The sequence below is a fragment of the Eublepharis macularius genome, chromosome 12, assembly GCF_028583425.1.
Source record: "Eublepharis macularius isolate TG4126 chromosome 12, MPM_Emac_v1.0, whole genome shotgun sequence".
NCBI classification, from domain to species: Eukaryota; Metazoa; Chordata; class Lepidosauria; order Squamata; family Eublepharidae; genus Eublepharis; species Eublepharis macularius.
In genome coordinates, this window is record NC_072801.1 from 29021973 (window position 1) to 29041831 (window position 19859).

General features: G+C 49.0%; 1 protein-coding gene across 3 annotated transcripts in view; it reads right to left on the bottom strand.

Annotated features, from left to right (window-relative positions):
- Positions 1–19859, bottom strand: part of MYH11 (myosin heavy chain 11) — a 65190-nt gene that overhangs the window by 6852 nt on the left and 38479 nt on the right. For all 3 annotated transcript variants that reach the window (XM_054992996.1, XM_054992994.1, XM_054992997.1), the window contains 23 exons: positions 19072–19167; positions 18686–18804; positions 18401–18553; positions 17890–18063; positions 16745–16918; positions 16361–16475; positions 15766–15959; positions 15257–15378; positions 13728–13797; positions 13440–13600; positions 12194–12302; positions 11451–11582; positions 9814–10020; positions 8808–8945; positions 7822–8117; positions 5881–6093; positions 4670–4814; positions 4372–4578; positions 3500–3604; positions 3257–3409; positions 2318–2566; positions 1332–1544; positions 230–442 (listed from right to left, as the gene is read on the bottom strand). In XM_054992996.1, the coding sequence (XP_054848971.1) occupies positions 230–442; positions 1332–1544; positions 2318–2566; positions 3257–3409; positions 3500–3604; positions 4372–4578; positions 4670–4814; positions 5881–6093; positions 7822–8117; positions 8808–8945; positions 9814–10020; positions 11451–11582; positions 12194–12302; positions 13440–13600; positions 13728–13797; positions 15257–15378; positions 15766–15959; positions 16361–16475; positions 16745–16918; positions 17890–18063; positions 18401–18553; positions 18686–18804; positions 19072–19167 (3758 nt within the window). The remainder of the gene's footprint in view (positions 1–229; positions 443–1331; positions 1545–2317; positions 2567–3256; positions 3410–3499; positions 3605–4371; positions 4579–4669; positions 4815–5880; positions 6094–7821; positions 8118–8807; positions 8946–9813; positions 10021–11450; positions 11583–12193; positions 12303–13439; positions 13601–13727; positions 13798–15256; positions 15379–15765; positions 15960–16360; positions 16476–16744; positions 16919–17889; positions 18064–18400; positions 18554–18685; positions 18805–19071; positions 19168–19859) is intronic.

Sequence of the window (19859 nt, forward strand, 5' to 3'; positions counted from 1 at the left end):
CCTCACCAGCCATCAGCAAAGCTCAGAAATTCATCTTCTGAAACTAACTCCTTCAATCCCCACCTAACTAATTGGGTCTTCTCACCAAGATGGAATCTCCCCCTCCTGCCCTTTTCAGGGCTCAGAGCAAAGCTCTTCTAGCCATCGATAATCACTGAGGATGCAAAAACCTGGGAGGGAAAAAAACAGTGGCCACCTTTTCCCGTGGAGGCCAACGGGACCCCCATACCTGTTTCTGGAGTTGACGCCTCTTCTCTTCGTTCTGCTCATCCCGGGCCTGCAGGTCTCTCTCGAACTGGCCCTTCAAGGCCTGCATGTTGACCTCCAGGCGCAGCTTGGCATCTTCTGTGGCCTGCAGCTCGTCCTCCAGCTCCTCCAGCTGCGTCTTCATCTCCTCCACCTGCTGCTCCAATGCCCGCTTGGATTTCTCCAAGTCATGGACCTTCAAGGAAAAACAAACAAAGGATGGATTGAGGGATGAGAAGAGCAGGGGAAGTGCCACGGTGGGGGAGGAGTTGGCTGCATTTCAAAAACACCCTCCATTCTCGTTACTGGTTTTTTTAGTGCCTGAGTTCATTTTCACATTTATAGTTGTCTATTTCTGTGGACTGCAGACGTCCTAGACATCACAAATCTCCCCCCCACCCGCACACACACACTCATGCAAATATACCCACACCCACCCAGGCAGTCACCAGCTCCCCTTTCCTGAAATGCCTTGGCTGTGGGGGTGCACAAAGACACTGTGAGTGTTTTTACACACATCGGATAATGCTCTTTCTCATCCTTTTACAGCTGGATTTTCCCGTTTCACACAAGAACAGTTTCCAGTTGCAAGCGATTGCTAAAGTACATTGGAAGTGCATTATCCAATGAGTGTGAAGGCAGCCAACCTCTTGGCTGTTTTGGAAATGGGGTCTGAGGCCTTGAGGGAGAGGGGCATGGAGATTTTCTTCTCATCTGCCTGCCCCTTGAAACATTTCCCTCTGGCCCACAGCAATAGTCACCCCTAGATTAGTAAATGACCAATGGCAGGGGTCAGGAGGAAGAGGAACGAACAAACCAGTGGCACCTAATCATTGGGCTACCCCCCTCCCTTTCTGCCAGAACATTAATTCATTCAGCAACAAGTGAGTATCCCCGGTGATGAGACCTGTTTTAAAAACGAAAGAGAAATTAATCTGGACAAGTTTTTGATTTTTTTCTTGGAGCCCAACTTGAGAAGAAAATTACATTTTTAACTGAGAAGTGTTTGAGAAAAAATTAAATGACAACAGTGTCGTTTGTGTTTTTTGAAGGGCCACAGAGCAAGCCCAGGTTGCGGGCCTTACATTCTTGCCGACATCGTCCTTGGAGCTCACAAGGTCTTCCATCTCTGCTCTCAGCAACTTGTTGGTTCTCTCTAGCTCCTCTCGGGCTTCCAGAGCCTCATCCAGGGCTCGAGCCAGTGAAAGCGCTTTGGTTTCCTTCTCTCGGGCTTCAGCCTCTGCCCGGTCTCTTTCCTCAGCATACTTGGAAGAAATGTTCTTCTCCTCAGCCAGCATCTGCAAAAAAAGGAATAAAGATTTGCACGGCGAGCAACATATTCATAGCAGTTCTTGTTTTTGAATTTGAAAGGCTGTTTGTTGCTCTTGTTGCTTGTTGTCCTGTCTGCTAAAAAACCTCCTTTACTGAACCCAAAGTTCTGACATGTTTACATTGTCCCAATATCTCCTGCAGTGTAATCTTGGATGATGCGACATCAGAAATGACATGCTTATGACCAGGGGTTTTTTCTGGGAAAAGAGGTGGTGGAACTCAGGACTGCACAATGACGTCACTTTGGATCAGCTGGAACAAGGGGGGAGTTTTTTAAAGTTTAAATCGCCCTTGGCGAAAATGGTCACATGGCCAGTGGCCCCGCCCCCTGATCTTGGCGCGGAGGGCAATCTAAACTCCCCTCTGTCTGGAGATCAGGGGGCGGGGCCACCAGCCTTGTGACCATTTTGAAGAGGTGCTGGAACTCCGTTCCACCGCGTTCCCACTGAAAAAAAGCCCTGCTTAGGAATAACAAACATTCAAAAAGTGGAACTTGCGTTGACACTGGAATCCTGAGCGGCAGGAATTTCATGTGCAGTTTTTTAGCCGTTAACTGGGAATTGTGGAGTGGGTGGGTCAGAAATGCCTGAGAGACACATCTTGATCAGAGACGTGTGTCACCTGCTGATGGTGCGCATGAGACAGACAAAAAACAAATGTGTAGAGCTGCTGCACAAAGCTTTTTTTCTGTTCTGGCTACCCATCTTCATCGAGAAATCACAAGAAGTCAAATCCTTACCTGGTCAAACTTCTTCTGCTTCTTCTCCAAGTTAGAAACCAGTTGTCGTTGGTTGTCCAAGTCAACCAACAAGTCATCCAGCTCCTGTTGCAGCCGGTTCTTGGTTTTTTCCAGTTTGTCATATGAAGCAGATTTCTCCTCAAACTCTTGCGTGAGGCCTTCGATTTCCTTCTGGAGCTTCTTCTTGCTTTCCTCCACGCTCTCGATGGTGCTGACATACTCCTGCATCTTCCTCTTTGAGTCGGACAGCTGCAATTTGGATTTTTAAAAAAAAGTAAACTGTTGGTAAATCCAAAGGTTTCTCAAACTGCCAGAATTCAATTGATGCTTTTACAGCCCATTCCTATGGTGAATGTCGGAGGACAAAAACAAATGTCTTGGAGTCATCCATTATGGTGTAGTAGTCAGAATATCAGACTAGGCTCTGGGAATCCCAAGTTCAATTCCCCGCTCTACCATGGATGCTCACTGGGTTGACTGTGGGTCAATCACATACTCAGCTTAACCTGCCTCACAGGGTGGTGGTTGTAAAGATAAAGTGGAGGAGGGGAGAACACTGTTGTAAGCAGCTTTGGGTCTCCGTTGGGAAGAAAATTGGGGTATAAGTATCTAAATAAATAACTGAATTTGAGGGAGGAAACCATTGAACAGCCATCTGCAGAAACAATCCAAAAATATTATTTTTAGCAGTGTAAGTAGCCGTGTTGGCAGGGAGGCATGCCCCAGACTTGCTGCAATGTTGCAAAGGATGTTGGGCCTAAGTTCCGGTTCCAATTATGCTGGGGCTCCACACCTTATCACCAGCTTCTCTATTCGCAGACTGGGAATAAAAACAGCCCCATCTCACAGGCTGTCATGGCAAGGCTGAATAAGATTCAAAACGCAAAGCACAACCGTTGCGGGTGGCTCGGGCAGCTTGACGTTTGGAGCCAGGCCTACCTGCACGGTCAGGGTGGAAATGTGCCTCTCCAGGTTCTGCTTGGCCTCCATCTCTTCGTCCAGCTGCTCCTGCAAGCTGTTCTTCTCATCCTCTATCTGGCGAAGTTTGGTGGATAAGTTGAGCTTTTGCCGAGTTTCTTCCTGGAGCAGCTCCTGGAATGATTGGGAGGCAGAAAGATCCTCACGTCAGTTTCTTCCTGACAACTGACCCAAAGTACCCATTGCGTGCCCCAGGGCACCTACCTGTGTGTCCTGGAGCTGAGAGCCCAGAGTCCCCACGTCTTTCGTGAGCTTAATGGTCTTGACCTCGGCTTCGTTGAGCAGCCCTGTAACGTTTTCGACCTCAGCCTAGAACAGGGAGGAAACCGGCAGGTTTGCTTAAACCCATCTGCATTTTGAAGGACTTTGCCACCTTGGAGTAGCAGGTGAAAGGCGGAACACGAGCACCGCCTTCTGCTGACCATTCAACCAACACTCGGCTACGCCTCTTCAGGCTGATTTTGCACAGGAGTGCATTTTACTAGTTTCCTTACCACTAGATAAAATAAAAGGCTACTGAGTATCCTGGCAACTCTCTGCAGGATCTCAGGCAGAGAAGGGTCTTCCCCAGCTCTGCTAGTTGTGATCCTCTTAACTAGCTCTAAAGCAAGCTACGGTCCGTCACAGCAAGGGATAGGTCTGCTCAAACATTAGATAGCTTCTGGATCATGCTCCAGTGAAATTCTCGGCCTTGTCCTTGCTCCACCCACAACTGGGGTCAAATTCATACTGAAGCCACCTTGGCCGGGGTCCCATCCATGGCTTTAGGCATGCCCACTTGCACACGCTTTTTAATGTTTGCTCTTGGGAACAGGAGATCCTTGCTTTTGGACCTCCCCTCCCTTTGCCATGAGGCCCGGGGGATGTTCAAAAGCACCAGTCAAAAGCCTCACCATGGAAGCAGGGAGCCAGCTGCAAGGTTCCTTTTTGGAGGGAGTTATCTGCTCGGGGCACAGGTTCCAAGTGCTACCAGATGTTGCATAAAACCAATTCGATGGCGATCAGTAGCCCCTCCCTCCCTGTTTTTCACTTGGCATGTGCAGCTCCCTCAGGATAATCAGCCTCGCCTCGCTCACCTGCAGCTTGTGGACTTTCTCATTGAGCTCCGTCCGGACGCGCTCTCCATCACTGAACTTGGACTGCAGCTCCTGAACTTGTGCCTCCAGCTTCTTCTTCTTGTGTTCCACCTCCTGCTTGGCCTGGCTGAGTGACCGGACCTCAGCCCCCAGGTCGGCATTGTCCTTCTCCAGGGCCTGCTTGCTTTTGTCAAGGTTGGCCTTGGCCTGGAAGCACACGCGCAAACCCACTGGCTCAGCAGCTGAGGGGCCACAGCTGGCCTCCCACCTCCACCTCTACGGACGGTCCCCTGCTTACCCGCTTGAACTGCTCCAGCTGCTCAGCCAGCTCTTCCACCGCCTGCGTGTGCTTCTGCCGCATCTCCTGGACTTGGGCTTCATGGGTGCGAGTCTCCTCCTCCAGAGCTCTCTTCAGCACCGTCACCTCCTGCTCCCTCTTCGCTCTGCAATGGAAATGCAAGCAGGACTGACTTCCAGGCATCCGTGATATCCCCCTGTCCCAATGCCATCAGATTTAGTGGTTGTCACCCCTTCACAAAAAAGGGTTGTTGTGATAGCTCAGAAAACTTTGTACAATGAAGATTCTCCAGACCTCTGCAACAAAGCCTCAACACATTGCCAAGGATTCTGGGGCACATTTTTGGGGAGATCAACAGCCAGACTCGAACTGTGAACATATTCCAGAACATGCCGGACCTTGCAGGGGCAGGTGAGCCAGGGGAGGCAGGCAGGCTGTAGCAATCTGCTCATTAGGGTACCCCTCTTGGCCTTCTAAGCATTGCTCAGCCTCCAGGGACACAGCTGCAAAACCACTGAACTGGCAGATAATGGTGCATTGCTCTTGCTGGTTTTGTCCCTTGTAGGGTGGCAGGCCCCATAGCCTGGAAGAGGAGCCCAAACCAATCTAGAGACAGCAGCAGAGGACTGCTGTCCAGATTCAAGGACATGGGCTTCCAGGTTAACACCGCTGTGTCCCTTGCTACCTGCCAAGCCATGGCAAGCTTGGTCCTCAAGTAGTCACAGGACTTGGTTGACCTGGCCACTGGAACATGGAGGGGACATCTCTGGGCCTAGATGTCTCCCAAGAGCGTATGAGGCACACAGGATAACGTGCAGATTGACCATATGCCATTTACTAGTAGCCAGCAGTGATGAACAATCCTGTCTCCAGGAAGGCTTAGATGCTAGGAGAACTCCGAGGGAAGATCTTAACCCCTTCCCTTCTAGGCCTGAGAACAAACGGATTGGAAGAATCCTCTTAGACACAACTCTGTGTACAGAAAACCATCTCCCCTATCCCCCCCCCCCGTACACACATACACACAAGAAGGTCTGAATTCAGTGCAATCACATGGCAGCCATCCCAGCATTCTGTTCTGTATATTTCCCCCATAATGCCTTGCAATATCACCATTGGTCACACTCTGCAAAGAGGAAGCCCGCTGGCCACCTCTCCAGGGTGGATATGGCTGCCTGGGGGGTGCATGTTGAGCGGTGGCCTCCCCCTACCTGAGCTCCTGCTGTGTGGCCGTGCTATCCAGCGTGTCTTCAAGCTCCGTCTTGAGGGCCTCCAACTCCTCGCCCAGGTCCCTCTTCTGCTTTTCTGCTTTGTTCCTTGCTGCCCGTTCTGAATCAAGGTCCTCCTGGAGGTCAGAAATGTGGGCTTCCAACTCCCGGATTTTTTTGAGAGCGTTGTTTTTCTGGCCAATTTCATCTTCAAGCCTGGTTTTAAAAAAAATTGCATCTTAAAAAGATTGACTTGCTTAACAGCGGATACAGATTTGTCCTAAGGGGCACGTGGGGTTTGTTGGGTTCATCATTCATCTTTGCCATCTCCTAGTTCACCATAGGAAGGGAGCAGGCGGATTGCAGAGATATTCTGGCCCAATGGATTTCACTCCTGAAGGGGAAAGGTGCATCTCCACAAAAAAAAGGGCTAGAGCAGAGGTCCCTAACTTTTTTGAGGCTGCAGGCACTTTTGGAGTTTTGAGAGGGTGTGGTGAGTGCCACCCCAAAATGGCTGTCAAAAGAGGTGGAGCCAAATCCAAAATGGCTATCACAGAAAGTGGAGCAAAACAGAATACCTCCCTCCTCACACCTCCTGGGAAGAAGATCCTGAAGGGGGAATGGAACCACACAATGACTAAGGAAACCCCAGCGATTACCAGTCTTCCTCATCCTGCTCTGGAAAACTCTTTTATTTGAATGAGGGAAGCCAATAAAAAGCCCTGCCTTACAATGGCCCCACCCACTTTATAAAAAGCTTGGCGGGCACCAAAGGAAGTACTTGTGGGCACCACACTGGGAAACCCTGAGGCAGAGACTTACTTTATAAAAATAAATAAAACTGGGAATTCGGTTAACTTGATACACAGACTCTTATAACATTCTATCAATATAATAATATTTAATTACCAATTTTAAAAAATTACCAATTTTAAAAAATTCTAGTAACTGGGTGGTGGCCACTGCTGGGGGACTGGGGAAGAAAAGCTACAAGGAAACCTGCCACGTGGAAGCCCCATTGCTGCTGCACTGGATCAGCAGCCAGAACAGCAATGAGGAAACCACACAAGCCTGTCCACATGGGAAAAACAACGATGGGGCTCAGAGGCCAGAGCCCCTGCTTGGCACGCAGGTTCAATCATCAGCATCTCCAGGTAAAGGGCCTCAGGTAGGAGGTGGTGGGAAAGCTGTTTCTCCAACTGAGAAGACCCTGCAGAGCGGCTGCCGGTCAGAGCAGATGATGCAGAGCTAAAGGGGGCTGGCTTGGGAGAAGGCTTATGCTTCCTCAGCTCTGGCTTCCAAAAGCTCTAAACTGTAGGGAACTGCTTAAAGAGGCAGAATGCCTGGCCAGTGTCCCCCCAGCCCAGTTATTATTAAAGGGTGGTATGCACTTCCCTTGCTGGTCTAAAGCTCTGTCCAACACTGCATGGGTGTTATGGGCCATGAACAACTCCATTCTGTATGCAATGGTCCTCTACTAAGTCTGACCTGTTCTTTCCTGCCTCCACTGACGGGCAGGGCAGGAGATATCCAGGCTCCATTAACAACACCCAGTGACAGCCCCTTCCCACTGCAGACATCCCCCCCCGCCCCCTCCATGTCAGTCCTCAGGGTCCTCTGACCTCCAGGGGTGTTTGGTGGAGAACCGTGGGCTGCAGGGGGAGGGAAAGGTCCATGCCACTGGTAGAAAACTTAGTCCTGCTCTGACCCAAGTTCTTTCCCAACATATGAGAGCCCTTCACTAGAGATACCAGGGACTGGATCCTGGACAGAACTGTTGCAGCAGGATGGTGCTAGTACTGGTTTTCTCAGGCCCTGCTTGGAATGCAACAGGAACTGGATAAGGCTGGGCCAGCAACCAAGCTCAATGTGTCTGTGGTTGTGGGCCACAAGAGCCCCGTGCTCTCCTGCCTGAACGACGGTCTCACTGTCTCCGCAGCCCACCTGGCCAAGGCCGCCTGGAGCTCTTCCTCCTTCTTGGCCAGCTGCATCTTGAGCTCGGCGATCTGGGCCTGAAGGTCAGCAATCTGCTCATGCAGGTCACTGGCGTCCCCTTCCAGTTTCCTCTTCATCTTCTCCAGCTCCTGTCGGCCTTTCTCCTCCTTCTTCAGTCGGACTTCCAGCTCCGAAATCATCGACTCGTGCTTGTTTTTGAGCTTGGTCAGGTTCTTGGCCTTCTCTTCCTCTTCTGCCAGGTTGGTTGTCAGATCGCTTATTCGTTCCTCAAGGAGTTTTCTTTCCTGTGAAGACACATCCATTCAAAGAGAAGTGGCAGTTTCTTAGAGCTGGAACCCTGGATCACACACCGATAACGTGAACCAGTTGCAAAGTTCTTGGGCAACAAACAGGAGCTGATGCAAGAGTTCACAAGCCAGCAGCCTGATGCCTCGTTTTTTTTCTCTCCGCTGCACAGTGCAGTGGATATTGGGTTGCATTCAGATGCCAGAAAACCAGGTTCAAATCCCAGCCAGCTTTTGGCAAATCTCTTTCAACCTAACCCACCTCAACCATGTTGTGGAGCATTTCTCCCTGCTGGAAAGGGCTACCCAAATAAAGTCATTTTAAGTACACGCTTGACAAATATTCTGGGTAAGGGCGCTGTATTAATCAAATCACACAATCTCTCAGCCTCCCCAATATATATATATTGCCTCAGTGGCAATATATATATATATATATATATATATTGTATATGTGTATATATATAATATATACATTCCACTAGTAATGGCCTATCTCGGCGTCATAGTTCCCAACACTGGATTTGCCAGCCCTCCTGGGAAGGTGACGGCATTTGACCCACTGCACAGCCACAGCACATCTCCCCAGGGCTTTAACACTTTCAAGTGGACCCTCAGGCCGCCAATGGTCCTATCGCCCTTTGCCCTCATTTTGGAAAGTAAGGAATGTGGGGTGCTTTTAGCACACACCTTGGTCAGTTTGTTGTTCTGATCATCCATGACCAAGAGGTCATCTTCCATTTTCTTGATCTTGGCCTCGGCTGTGACCTTCTCAAGCTGCAGTTTTTGCCTGGCAGCTTCCTCTTCTTCTAACTGATCCTCTAGTTCCTGAGGGAGGGGGCAAAAAAAACAGGTGAGCCCCAAGAAATAACCCCCCTCCGGACAGAGACCTCTCTCTTTCTCTCTGGCTGGGTATTTTCAGCATATTGAGGGACATTTCAAAGCTAGGGCAAAATGCCTTGGGCCAGCCTGTCTGCAGAGGCAACCCAAACCGTCAGAGAAAGCTGAGTCCAAGGAAGCAACCCTCTGCCATGACTATAATTTAGAAGACCAAGGGTACAACACAGAGCTCATGGGATTTCAGTTAGTACAGGAGGCAGCAAAATATTTTGGATCCACACTAGGGGAAAGGCAAGCCTCTTCATGGGTAAAACCCTGATTTTGGGAGTGTCCAGCCAGTGTTTGCTGCAGGTCCTTCTCCTAAACCCTACCCCACTTTTCATATTTCCCCTTTTGTTTCTCCCCCCAGTGCTCTCACAAATAACTGCTTCCCTGTCCCAGCTGGATCCATGATGCCCAGGGGCCAGGGATTCCCTGTGAGGGAGCAATGCAGTGCCAACCCTCATGTCTGCCTCCCCAACATAGAAAAGGATGCAATAGCTCCAGAGGCAGACAAGGCTTTGACCAGCTCCCAGAACACATGCCCTGGCCCGTCCTAACGTTTGCCCTCCAGGCCTCTTTGGGTAGGCATCAGCAGGGCAGCTTCAGGATATTTTGCCATCCCAAGCAAGGTACGCCTGCCCCTTCCTGGGCCCGCACCAATGGCCAGAGCCCAAGAGACATTGCACGCCCAGGTGGTCATGCCCGTCCCCACACCAGCACCACCGATGCCTGGGAGCCAAGCTCTTCCAAGGCTTGTGGGGCTTGGCTGGAGAACTGGCCCTGGGTTTCTGCTCCGAGGCAAGTTATGGGGTACCAGCATCTGCTGCTGCATCTTTTTCTTCTCCGCCTGCAGCTGCTGGCTGTGCTCCTCCTCCTCCTCGATCCGGGCCTCCATCTCATGCAGGATTTCCTCCAGCTCCTGCTTCTTGGCAGCCAGGCGGATCCTCATCTCCTCGGCCTCCGCATACAGCTCTGTTTCAGCCTGAAGCTGCTCTTGGATAAGGTTCTTTTCTTCGTACAGCTACACACAAACACAACAGCACAGTTAAAAACGTAGGCAATGCTTTGGTTTCAGGGGGGCATCCCCCCTATATACCAACTAGAACTTCCGGGCAAACAGAAGTTTGGGGCAATGAGCAATTCTGCTTACACGGTGCTCAAAGTGGCTACAGACAAGACTACGTAACCTGGGATTCCATAAACGCAAAAGATTTGATATAGAATTCTGCAGCGATATAATATCAGCTTCTATTTACAAAGCACGAAAAAATACTCAGAGTAAGGCTGCTTCCACATGGAGAAGATTGTCCATGAAGCTGCTCTCCAGTTTAGGAAGAATAGGACTCTCACCCAGTGCCCTCCTGGCTCAAAATAGTGACCAGGCAAAATGCATCGTCAAGCAAAGGGTTCGAGATATAGAGAGTCAACAAGACTTAATGAGATAGCCAAACGTCATGGCTCCCGTGAAGTTCAGATATATTGTGACTACAATCCAATATCTTACCCACTTAGATGTTTCCTCTTATAGGAGGGCGTTAACCTTGGCTAGACGTGCGGTTATGTCATCAATGATATTTAAAGGGAAATATAAAAAGATCCCATATGCAGAAAGATTTTGCCCTTATACTATGAATGAAGTGGAGTCATTGGAACATGTCTTTTTTCATTGCCCTTTTTATAAGGAACTACAAGACAAGATTATTTCTCCCTTTCTCTACAGACCAAGAGTTTATGCAGATAAGGCTTGCGTGAGAAACTCTAAACAGATGAAAACTCAACTGTCTCCAGGCTTATAGCTTTGTGTTTGTGTGATAAAATCTCACAGTAACAAGGTTACACACAGAGACCTATTGCTCTCTCCCTTTTAGTATGATATTAACAATTTTAATATGGATTTAAATTTTATGAAGTATTCACTATATCTGATATCTTACGTATTGGAGCTTTGGATTGTTGTAGCCTTTTGTTGATATTTCTTAATGGTCATTGACCTCAATCAATCAATCAATCCATGAAGCTCTCATTGCTGCTGCACATTCTGCCACATTTGCAGTGGCAACAGAGCATCCACACAGCAGTTTCCCCCACATTTTTCTTGCTTCAACCCCCCTTAGTTACCATTTTCCCCCTCTAACAGAAGGTAGTTTACAAAAAATTTATAGTAGCTTGATTTTTATAGTGTTATAACATTATGATGCTCTGTTGCCACCATCTGCCCAGCTTTCTTTGAGAAAAAAGGTTTTAGCTCTTTTCATTGCAGAGATATAAGGGGACAGGTGCACCCTGTAGATTTCCCCTTATACTTTTGCAGCAAAAATGTCTAGAACAGAAGTCATCAAACTTTTCTTTAATGAGAATAACTTCTAAAAATTGAAAAATATGGGTTCTTATGCCCTGTGCTGGCCCCACCCTCTCCCAGGGGCAGAAATGCTCTCAAGCCTCTGTCCTCACCTGGTTGTGCTTCTGTTCCAGCTCCTTCAATTCATTTTCTGCCTTTATTTGCCTCTCCTTCACTGACTTGAGCTCCTCATCTTTGGCCTGCATTTCTTCTTCTTGACGTGTGACTTGCAGCAGCGGCTTCACCTGGGAGAGAAGGATTTGGAGCCGTTTCCCAAATTGTCCCATTGGGCCAAACTGCCAGCTCAAAAAAAATCAATGGAGATCTGGATTTTCAGACGACATCAAGTGGCTGTCCTCACAGGGAACAGAAACTCAGGGGCTTGTTTCAGGGCAACACGTTCCTTTTCATGCACCGTATATTTTGCGCCCAGATCCTGACGATTGGGTCACCCAACTCGTCCCCCACAACCAGCATTACAATTTGTGCCATTAAAATATGCTGAAAGACCAAGAACAACAACTCAAACCCTCGATCAGCATAAAGCTGACCTGAACCCCATGGCTGCAGAGTGCACACGGCAGGGCAGGAAGAATTCCTACTGTATCTTGCACTCTTTTGCATGCAGATGGGATTGTTAAGAGGTGTTTTCGGAAGGGATGAGAGAAGATTTGCAGGTTCTGTATTCCCAATCCAGCACCATGAATTGCACTTCACGGCCAACAAGAAGCCAGCCCAGAAGGCCAAAAGCTGGTGCTGGAGGGGACCAACATCTCAGGTCTGCAAGGGGGTGCTTTGGTACCAGCTGATGCCCTCAGGTATTCATCAAAGGCAGCTCCACAAAGGAGACACTTACTTTGGTGAAGAGTCGCCACCACTGCCAATTCCTCAGCTTCAGGTAAGCGGCACAGTTTCTCTGGATGACCTTCATGGCAGTCAGTTGTTGCTGCCTCTTGGCAAAGGCTCTGCAAAGGAAACATGGTGTGGCTGTTTTGGTTATACCGACAACGGGGACCCACAACCCAGCTGCAACACATAGCCCAGCCACAACAGGCGGGGCAAATGACACTTGATGTGCAAACTTATGGGAAGAAGCTGCATTGAGACTTTGGGGTTCTTTACAAAACGAAATGCAGCCTCAGGTTGCTTCTGCTGGAGGGCGATTCCCATTTCCCCTCTCATTGCCACAGTGAACACAAAGGTAATGCAGCCTCCGTGTGGACATTTCCTCTGTTCTTTGCCCTTGCAAAGACGATCCCCAACCACTGCTGGGCTTTCTGTCATTTCTTTTTATTATCAGTCATAATTTTTAAAATGACTGGTAGTAAAAAACCCAGCAAAAGCCCACCGGAGACTGGAGAAGGGCACTGGGTCTGTGGGTGAAGGAGGGGAACGATGCATCTCTCCATCCAAGCTTTCCTCCTGAACTTTCAGCTGCACAATTTTGTTGTGCAGAAGCTAAAATAAAAACCACTGCTTTTGATGTGGAAACATGGAGCACAATCTCCTTGTGGAAGCAGCTTGGGAAGACCTGATTGGGCCAGAGGAGCAAAGGGTACAGATGTGCTTGTGCTTACCCCTCTTTCTAGCAAAACCCATTCCCCTCTCTAGGGTACTGGGAGAGTGACTTTGATTGGGGAAATGGCCCACCCGTTATTTTCCTTTATTTGTTTCAATTATACCCACACTTTTCTTCCCCAAGGGGACCCAAAGTGACTTATACTGTCTCGTGTCCTCCATTTTATTCTCATATCAACCCTACAAAGTAGATGAGGCTGAGAGTTTGTGACTGGCCCAAGGACACCCAGCAAACAGAGTGGGGATTTGAACTGCATGCTTGCAGTTAACATACTCCATTAAGGGAGTCCATATATTCACAGGCCTTTGGCAAGCACCAGGTCCACTGGAGGTCCCTTTAGCCGGGTGCTTGGATGCTGCTTACGTGTCTGATCACATAAGGGTTGCATGAGGCAGGCCCGGCAAACCCACAGCTCTGGAACTTGGAGTGTGTGTGAGGTCGAGTAGCTCCACACACCACCCTAGGCAAGAGTAAAGGGGGCCCTCCCTTGCCAAAAATCCCACTCCCCGGGGATCTGCCTTACTTCCTGGCCAGATAACCCCGAGACTGGGCCTGGAAAGTTATGATGACATCTGTGATCTTCAGGTCTCGTTCCTCTTCCAGGTGAGCCAGAACTCCAGTTCGGAAGAAGATCTTGCTCTGCCCGATCCTGTACAAGTTGGGATCAAGTTCCAGGGCTTTGATCTATGGAGAGAGGGGGAAGAGAAGGAAGGAAAGTCCTGAGATGCTGGGGGAACTCAGAGACAGTCAAGATGCACTAGCAAAACGAAGAACAATGTAGACAAATGGACGATGAATTGTCTTCACTCACCATAAGGACACATGCCTGCTTCCCATCCATAAATCCTTTTGGAATAGCATTCGCAGCAAGAATTTCATAGCTATGGAGGAGTTGAAAAATGCACCAGCATTACTCAACTTGCATTCAATGATCTCTTTCAGAACTCAGGAGTTTAATCTGGAATTGCCATTAAATGTTTGCTCATTCCATGCATGGAATGAGACATCACACTCAATCCATACAACATTCCCATGTTTTCTGTTTGTTTCCCCTCTCTTTTCGGAGCTGGTTTGGGGTGTTCTTTTGGGCTTTAGGTGGAACTGTTGGAGCAACTGGTGAAACCCCTGTGTTCTTCCCCATATACCACATCAGCAACTGAGCACACACACATACCGTAGTTCTACAACCCTACCCACAAAGAGCTTCCCTTACATTTAACAAAGCCGTTACCAATTCACACCTTCTAGGACTCATTTCCTCTTGGAAAACAGCATTGTGGGGAACGCCTTTATGGGGTTAAGGAAAATAAAGTGCTTTGGCAGTGCCTTCCTAAGCAGAGCTACCCACTTTCAAATTCATTGAAGTCAATGGAATTAGAAGGGTGTCAATGTCACGTGGAACCACACCTCTGACTCTGCTCCCCAGCAGCTCAGAGACCCAGCTGTGGATGCAGCCCAGACCTTTCTAGTTTTGCCAGTCCCTCTTCAGATGCTGAGCTGCCTTCCTCCTCTCTCTAAATCTGCCACTGGCTGTTCTCCTCCTTCTGGTTCTCTGCAACCCCAGACCCTCGTTGGATGACATATTCAAGGGGTGGCTCAAAAGCAAGAGATGCTGTTCATTTTCAAGGCGATCTCTCCGAGGACTGGGGTCAATGCTTTCCCATCCTGACCACCCATATCTTCCCATGCTCGGTTTGCCCTGCCTTCTAGTGGCTCCAAGCCCTGCAAGGTTACAAACAAGTACTGCCCGTTTATGGGTTTTCAGAGGGCATTAGAAGAGCCACATCTCTATACTTTCAGAGTGGATGTGAGACTGAAAATTTTTCACCAGGGCTTTTGGCTCATCTGGATGAATGCTTTTAACCCTCTGGTTCTGAAAGGCAACTTCCCCGGACTAACTTCGAAATTTGTTATTGTTGGCTGTTTTAATGGGGTTAGATCCTATGGCTGTCTTCTGCTAGGAATTTCTTTAAGAAACAAAGACTTCCTCCAATGGAGAATGCCATTTTCTGAAGAAGAAGTCTTCCTTTGTTTGATGGAAATCTTTCTCTGTTGGAGGAAGACTAGGCAGAAGAGAGTCTTAGGATCCAGCCCATGTTTTTTCTTTGCTGTTTTTATGGTCTATCAGTTTTATAAGTTACCCACACTGGTCCAGTTAATGGGAAAGAAACAGGGCTATAAAAGTTCTGAATAAATAAATAAATGGTGCAGCAGGATCAGACAGCTGCGGCCTCCTCCAGCAGCACGCCTGGTGACCAATCACTTAACCTCCTGAATCCGGGTCATGTTTGGGGAACACCATCGGGACAGCACCCAAAACCCACCCTAAGAGCACCTTACCGCTGGCGGAATTCCTGGAAGACAATTCTGTTAGGGAAGCCCTGGCGGCAAATTCGGATCCCCTCCAAGACACCGTTGCATCGGAGTTGCTCCAATACCAAGTGGGCATCCAGTTTCCCTGACTATAAAAAGGAAAGAAAAGCTTTTACAACATCATCCAAGCAAACAGGAAAGGAAGGAAAGAAGGAAGGAAAGAAGGAGGCATTCCTGCCCTCCTCCAAAAGCTCCACAGAGGAATCTGTGCTTTGCAGTCATCAGTATGCCTCTTTCTGTTCTACAAACTCCCAATGGTTTTATACCATTTTAAGTGTTATTTACCGCCTTCTCCCAAAGACTCCTGGAAGATGCAGTTTGATGGGAATTCTGTTAGAGACCCCCTGCTCACCCTCCCTGCACGACAAGTCCCAAGAAAAACAAAGTTTTCATCTGCAGCATGGACACGCTGATGGAACATGCAACATTCAGCTACATGTGTGACAAAGACACTGTGGCTGTTCCGAGCGCCTTACCCTTTTTTCATGATTTGGGATAATGCAGCGGACAAAGTTTGGGCTCGTGTTCCTCAGGGTGGTCATCAGCTTGGTCAGCTGCTCCTTGTAAAGCTGCCCAACTGTCCGGAACATGCCCTTTTTGGTCTTGGAAGCACTTGGGAGGGAGCTCTCCGTCATCTTCGCCATTTGGTCCAGCCCCACAATCCGGTCCACTAAAACACAGCCAAGCAGATTTCAGAGACACCTCCAAATCCTCACTGTCTCCTGCCGGCCCCTTCCTTGGGCTCCATGTGTCCAGGGGTCATGTGACTGAGGACAGGCAGAGCCCCAGGAGGGGCAAACAGGATGTGCGGGAAGGAAGCCTGAAGCCCCTCCTCCACCCTCACAGCACTCCGAATGGCATCAAGCAGTGGAGCCCTTTGAAAAGGTGAACCTCCCCCATGCCTGTGTGGATGCAGCTCCTGTTGGGGGACTCATGCCAACTGTATCCTTTAGATAAGCTGTGAGGACTCCTGTAATCGGGTGTCATCTTGTACTTAGGGAGGAAGGGTACTGGAGAGGAAGCGTTTGAGATGGGCTGCAGGGGAGACCAAGGAATGCTTTAGGCCCATACCGTCTTTCCAAAGGTCCCCCACAAACTTCTCGGAGGACTGATTTAGCAAGGCCGTCACGTTATCGTTCAGTGGATCCATATTCTTGGTCAGCCAGGCAGATGCACTGTAAGTAACCTTTCAGGGAAAAGAGCAACGGGAGGTGTCACTACAAGTTTCTGTCTGTGAAAGGAGAAAGCATTCATATGCTCAGAGGATTCCTGTGGAAAAGCTGGCCTAGGGCTCTGCCTCTGCAGATCATGAATGAATGAATGAATTTATTTGCAGTCAGAGACCATAACAATGGCAATACATCCTTAGCAATCAATAGAATCTCTGCAGGTCATGGACAGCGCCCAGGAAGCCAAGGTTCAGCCTTACGGGGGGAGCTGAGTTCAGCTGCGTACCTTCCCTGCGTAATGGATGATGGCAAACTCTGTCTTGTCCTTCAGCTGCTTCTGCTTTTGGAACTTGAGGTGGTTGCCTTGTTCCTGAACCAGTTTTTCCACAAAGGAGGTGTCCGTGGCCTTGGGGAACCAGCATTCCTCGTCCAGCAGGGCCAAGACGCCTGGGGGGTTATTCTGCAACACCAGACAAGAGCAGCTCAAGGAAGGCATTTGCTGACGTGGGCGGGTGGGAGCGCCCTGCCCCTCTGCTACGGGATTCACCCCACTTGGCTTCTGACAGAACAGCAGCAACTGCGGAGGGCCCTCAGCCCAGAGGCACCACACCTGGCTGGGTCTGCAGGAGGTCCCAGGCTCCCTGCCCAGTCAGTACAACAGAAAGAGGCAGCCATTGGTGGGCAGTCCTTGCTCAGCCTAAGGAAATATAGATGCAGGTCCCTCAAGGCTGCCCGTACCAGTGATGGCTTTTTCACACTGATTGTTTGCCCCAGGACTGAGGCTCTTAAGAAGTGGGGTCCTCCCACTCCGTTTCCTTTTCTGTATACCTCACCATTTTGTCTCTCTGAGCTTTCTGAAACCTAAAGGTAGGTAAAGGTAGTCCCCTGTGCAAGCACCAAGTCATTACGGACACATTGCATCTCGATGTTTTCTTGGCGGACTTCTGTTACGGGGTGGTTTGTCATTGCCTTCCCAGGTCATCTACACTTTACCCCCAGGAAACTGGGTACTCATTTTACTGACCTCTCGGAAGGCTGAGTCAACCTTGAGCTGGCTACCTGAACCTGGCTTCCGCCAGAATCGAACTCAGGTCATGAGTAGAGCTTGGGCTGCAGTACTGCAGCTTACCACTCTGTGCCACGGGGCTCTGACCCACAGGGCTCCCAAACCTGCTTTGATGTAATATTCTGACAAAGATGGCAATGAAGCTGAAAGGGCTGCTATGTGGGGCGGGAAAATCTGGATTTTCCTGGCCAAGTCTTACAACAACAGAGAGCAGCACATTCTACTGGGAAATCTGGAAAATCACGGCACTGTGAAAAGTGTTCCATTGGAAGGGAAAGAGCAGCATGGCTGCCCTAGGAGGAACTCTGCAGCTGAGCTCTTGGGTGTCTAACTGGAGGCATAAGCATGGCAAAAGGACATCTTACGGGTCTTTCAATGAGCTCAATACAGGGCTGCAGGTCCAGTCCAAAGTCAATGAAGTTCCACTCGATGCCTTCCCGCTGGTACTCTTCCTGCTCCAGGATGAACATGGTGTGGTTGAAAAGCTGCTGCAGTTTCTCATTGGTGTAATTAATGCACAGCTGCTCAAACGAGTTGACCTGAAACAAATCATTCGAGGTAAAAAGGTCACAGTGTAGATACGGTGACTGTTTTTACATCAAAGCAGACCAGAAACTCGGAGATTTTCTAAGTTTGGGAAATGGGTCAAGCTAGACAATTCAGCAAGGAGATTGTGCGGCTTTGGAAGCAGCTGCAGAGGGACCTGGTTTGGACCGAGGCTGCAGCAGTGCAGGAGGTAACAGTGAACTGCAGCAAAAGGTTTATAAAGTTTTGAACAGGGTGGAAAGAATTTGTTTCCTCAATGAACACAAACAAGTGAAAAGAGCCCAGAGGTCAATTGCGCCAGTAATCTAGGGCTACATAAACAGGACATACCTCAAAAATTTCAAACCCAGCGATATCCAAGATTCCTAGGAAGGACGCGCCTTGCCTTTTGGTTTTGTCGAGGGCCTTGTTGACCCGGCTCAGAATCCAGCGGAAAAGACGTTCATAGGTTGCTTTGGCTAACGCCTCTATTGCAAAGTCAGCCTATGGAGAAAGACAGTAAAACAGAAATAAACTGCAATCGGATTTGCTGCCTGGGCAATATTTGGAGCTAAAGATGGGGACTCGATCAGAGCACCCAAACCATTTGTGAACAGAAGAGAGGAAATCCGATACCTGCTCTTTGGTCTGCGCTTTCTGGACAACGTCTCGCCCCACCTTGATTCTCGGGGTTAGGATTGCCCTGGTGAAGTCTGTCACATTAATACCCATAAGGTGGCATACTTTCTGTGCAGCTGGAACAAGAGAACCAACATATCACATCACCTGGCATCTTCCCCCATGCCAAACACAGGTAAGAGGGGTCAGATGTATAACCAGAAGCACATTGATCCCTATGCTGTGAAGAGTACCCACTGAAGGCACAAGCTGATAAGCAGGCATTGTCCATTGACTGTGCCTGTGTGGCTCTGGACAAGTTTCCAGTTTTTATGGGGGAAAACTCACCAGATAGCAAGCAAGCCCTGGGAAGAGCCATCTTCTTCTATAGTAGTCCAGCCTACCTGTGTTGTCCGGCATAGAAGCCTGGTCGGTGTTCCTCTCTTTCTTAAAGACAATATTCCCAAGCTGGAGAACAGATGATACGACTTTCAGCATGGCTGTGGAGACATTGGAGAACGGGAGTTTAGCACATACCCCTCTTGTATCTGCGGTCCTCCAAGGAAATCCAAGTGGGCTGGACTAGCAGAACAACTCTGGAAAGTAGAGTCCATCTGAAAGGTGAGCGCATGTCATCCTTTGCGTATGCCCCAACCTTTTCCTGGTTGCAGTCCCTGTCTATTATTAAAGATTTACAAGCTCAGTTTTAGAAATTCAGGCCCTGCGTGGATACTGAAGTCAGGGAATCATCCCCAGGTTCAAGAACCAAAGTGAGTGTCAGCATACTGGCGCATCTGAGCCTGGGTCCTCCCCATACAGAAGGGGAGCTGTTTTAGCCTATTGAGGCAAAATAAAACAGTTGTCCAGCAGGTCCTTAAAAGACTAAGAGTATTTATTTCAATATGAGCTTTCCTGGGTCACAGGTCACTTCTTCAGAGGCTTCAGAAGCAAGCTCTGACTCACGAGAGCTCACGCTGTTAGTCTGTAAGGTGCCACTGGATATCTGCTTTATTTTTCTCCCCCATCCACCAATGCTAGCCACTGCCTTGCAGTGACAGAATGTGGCTAAACTGGGAACAGTTAGCAGAACATGTCAGGGAAAGATCCATAGATCTAGTAACCATTTTTTTGCTGTGTCCAGGATCTGTATCAAGGCTACCTACTGAGTGAATCATGCTTGATTGAATCATCT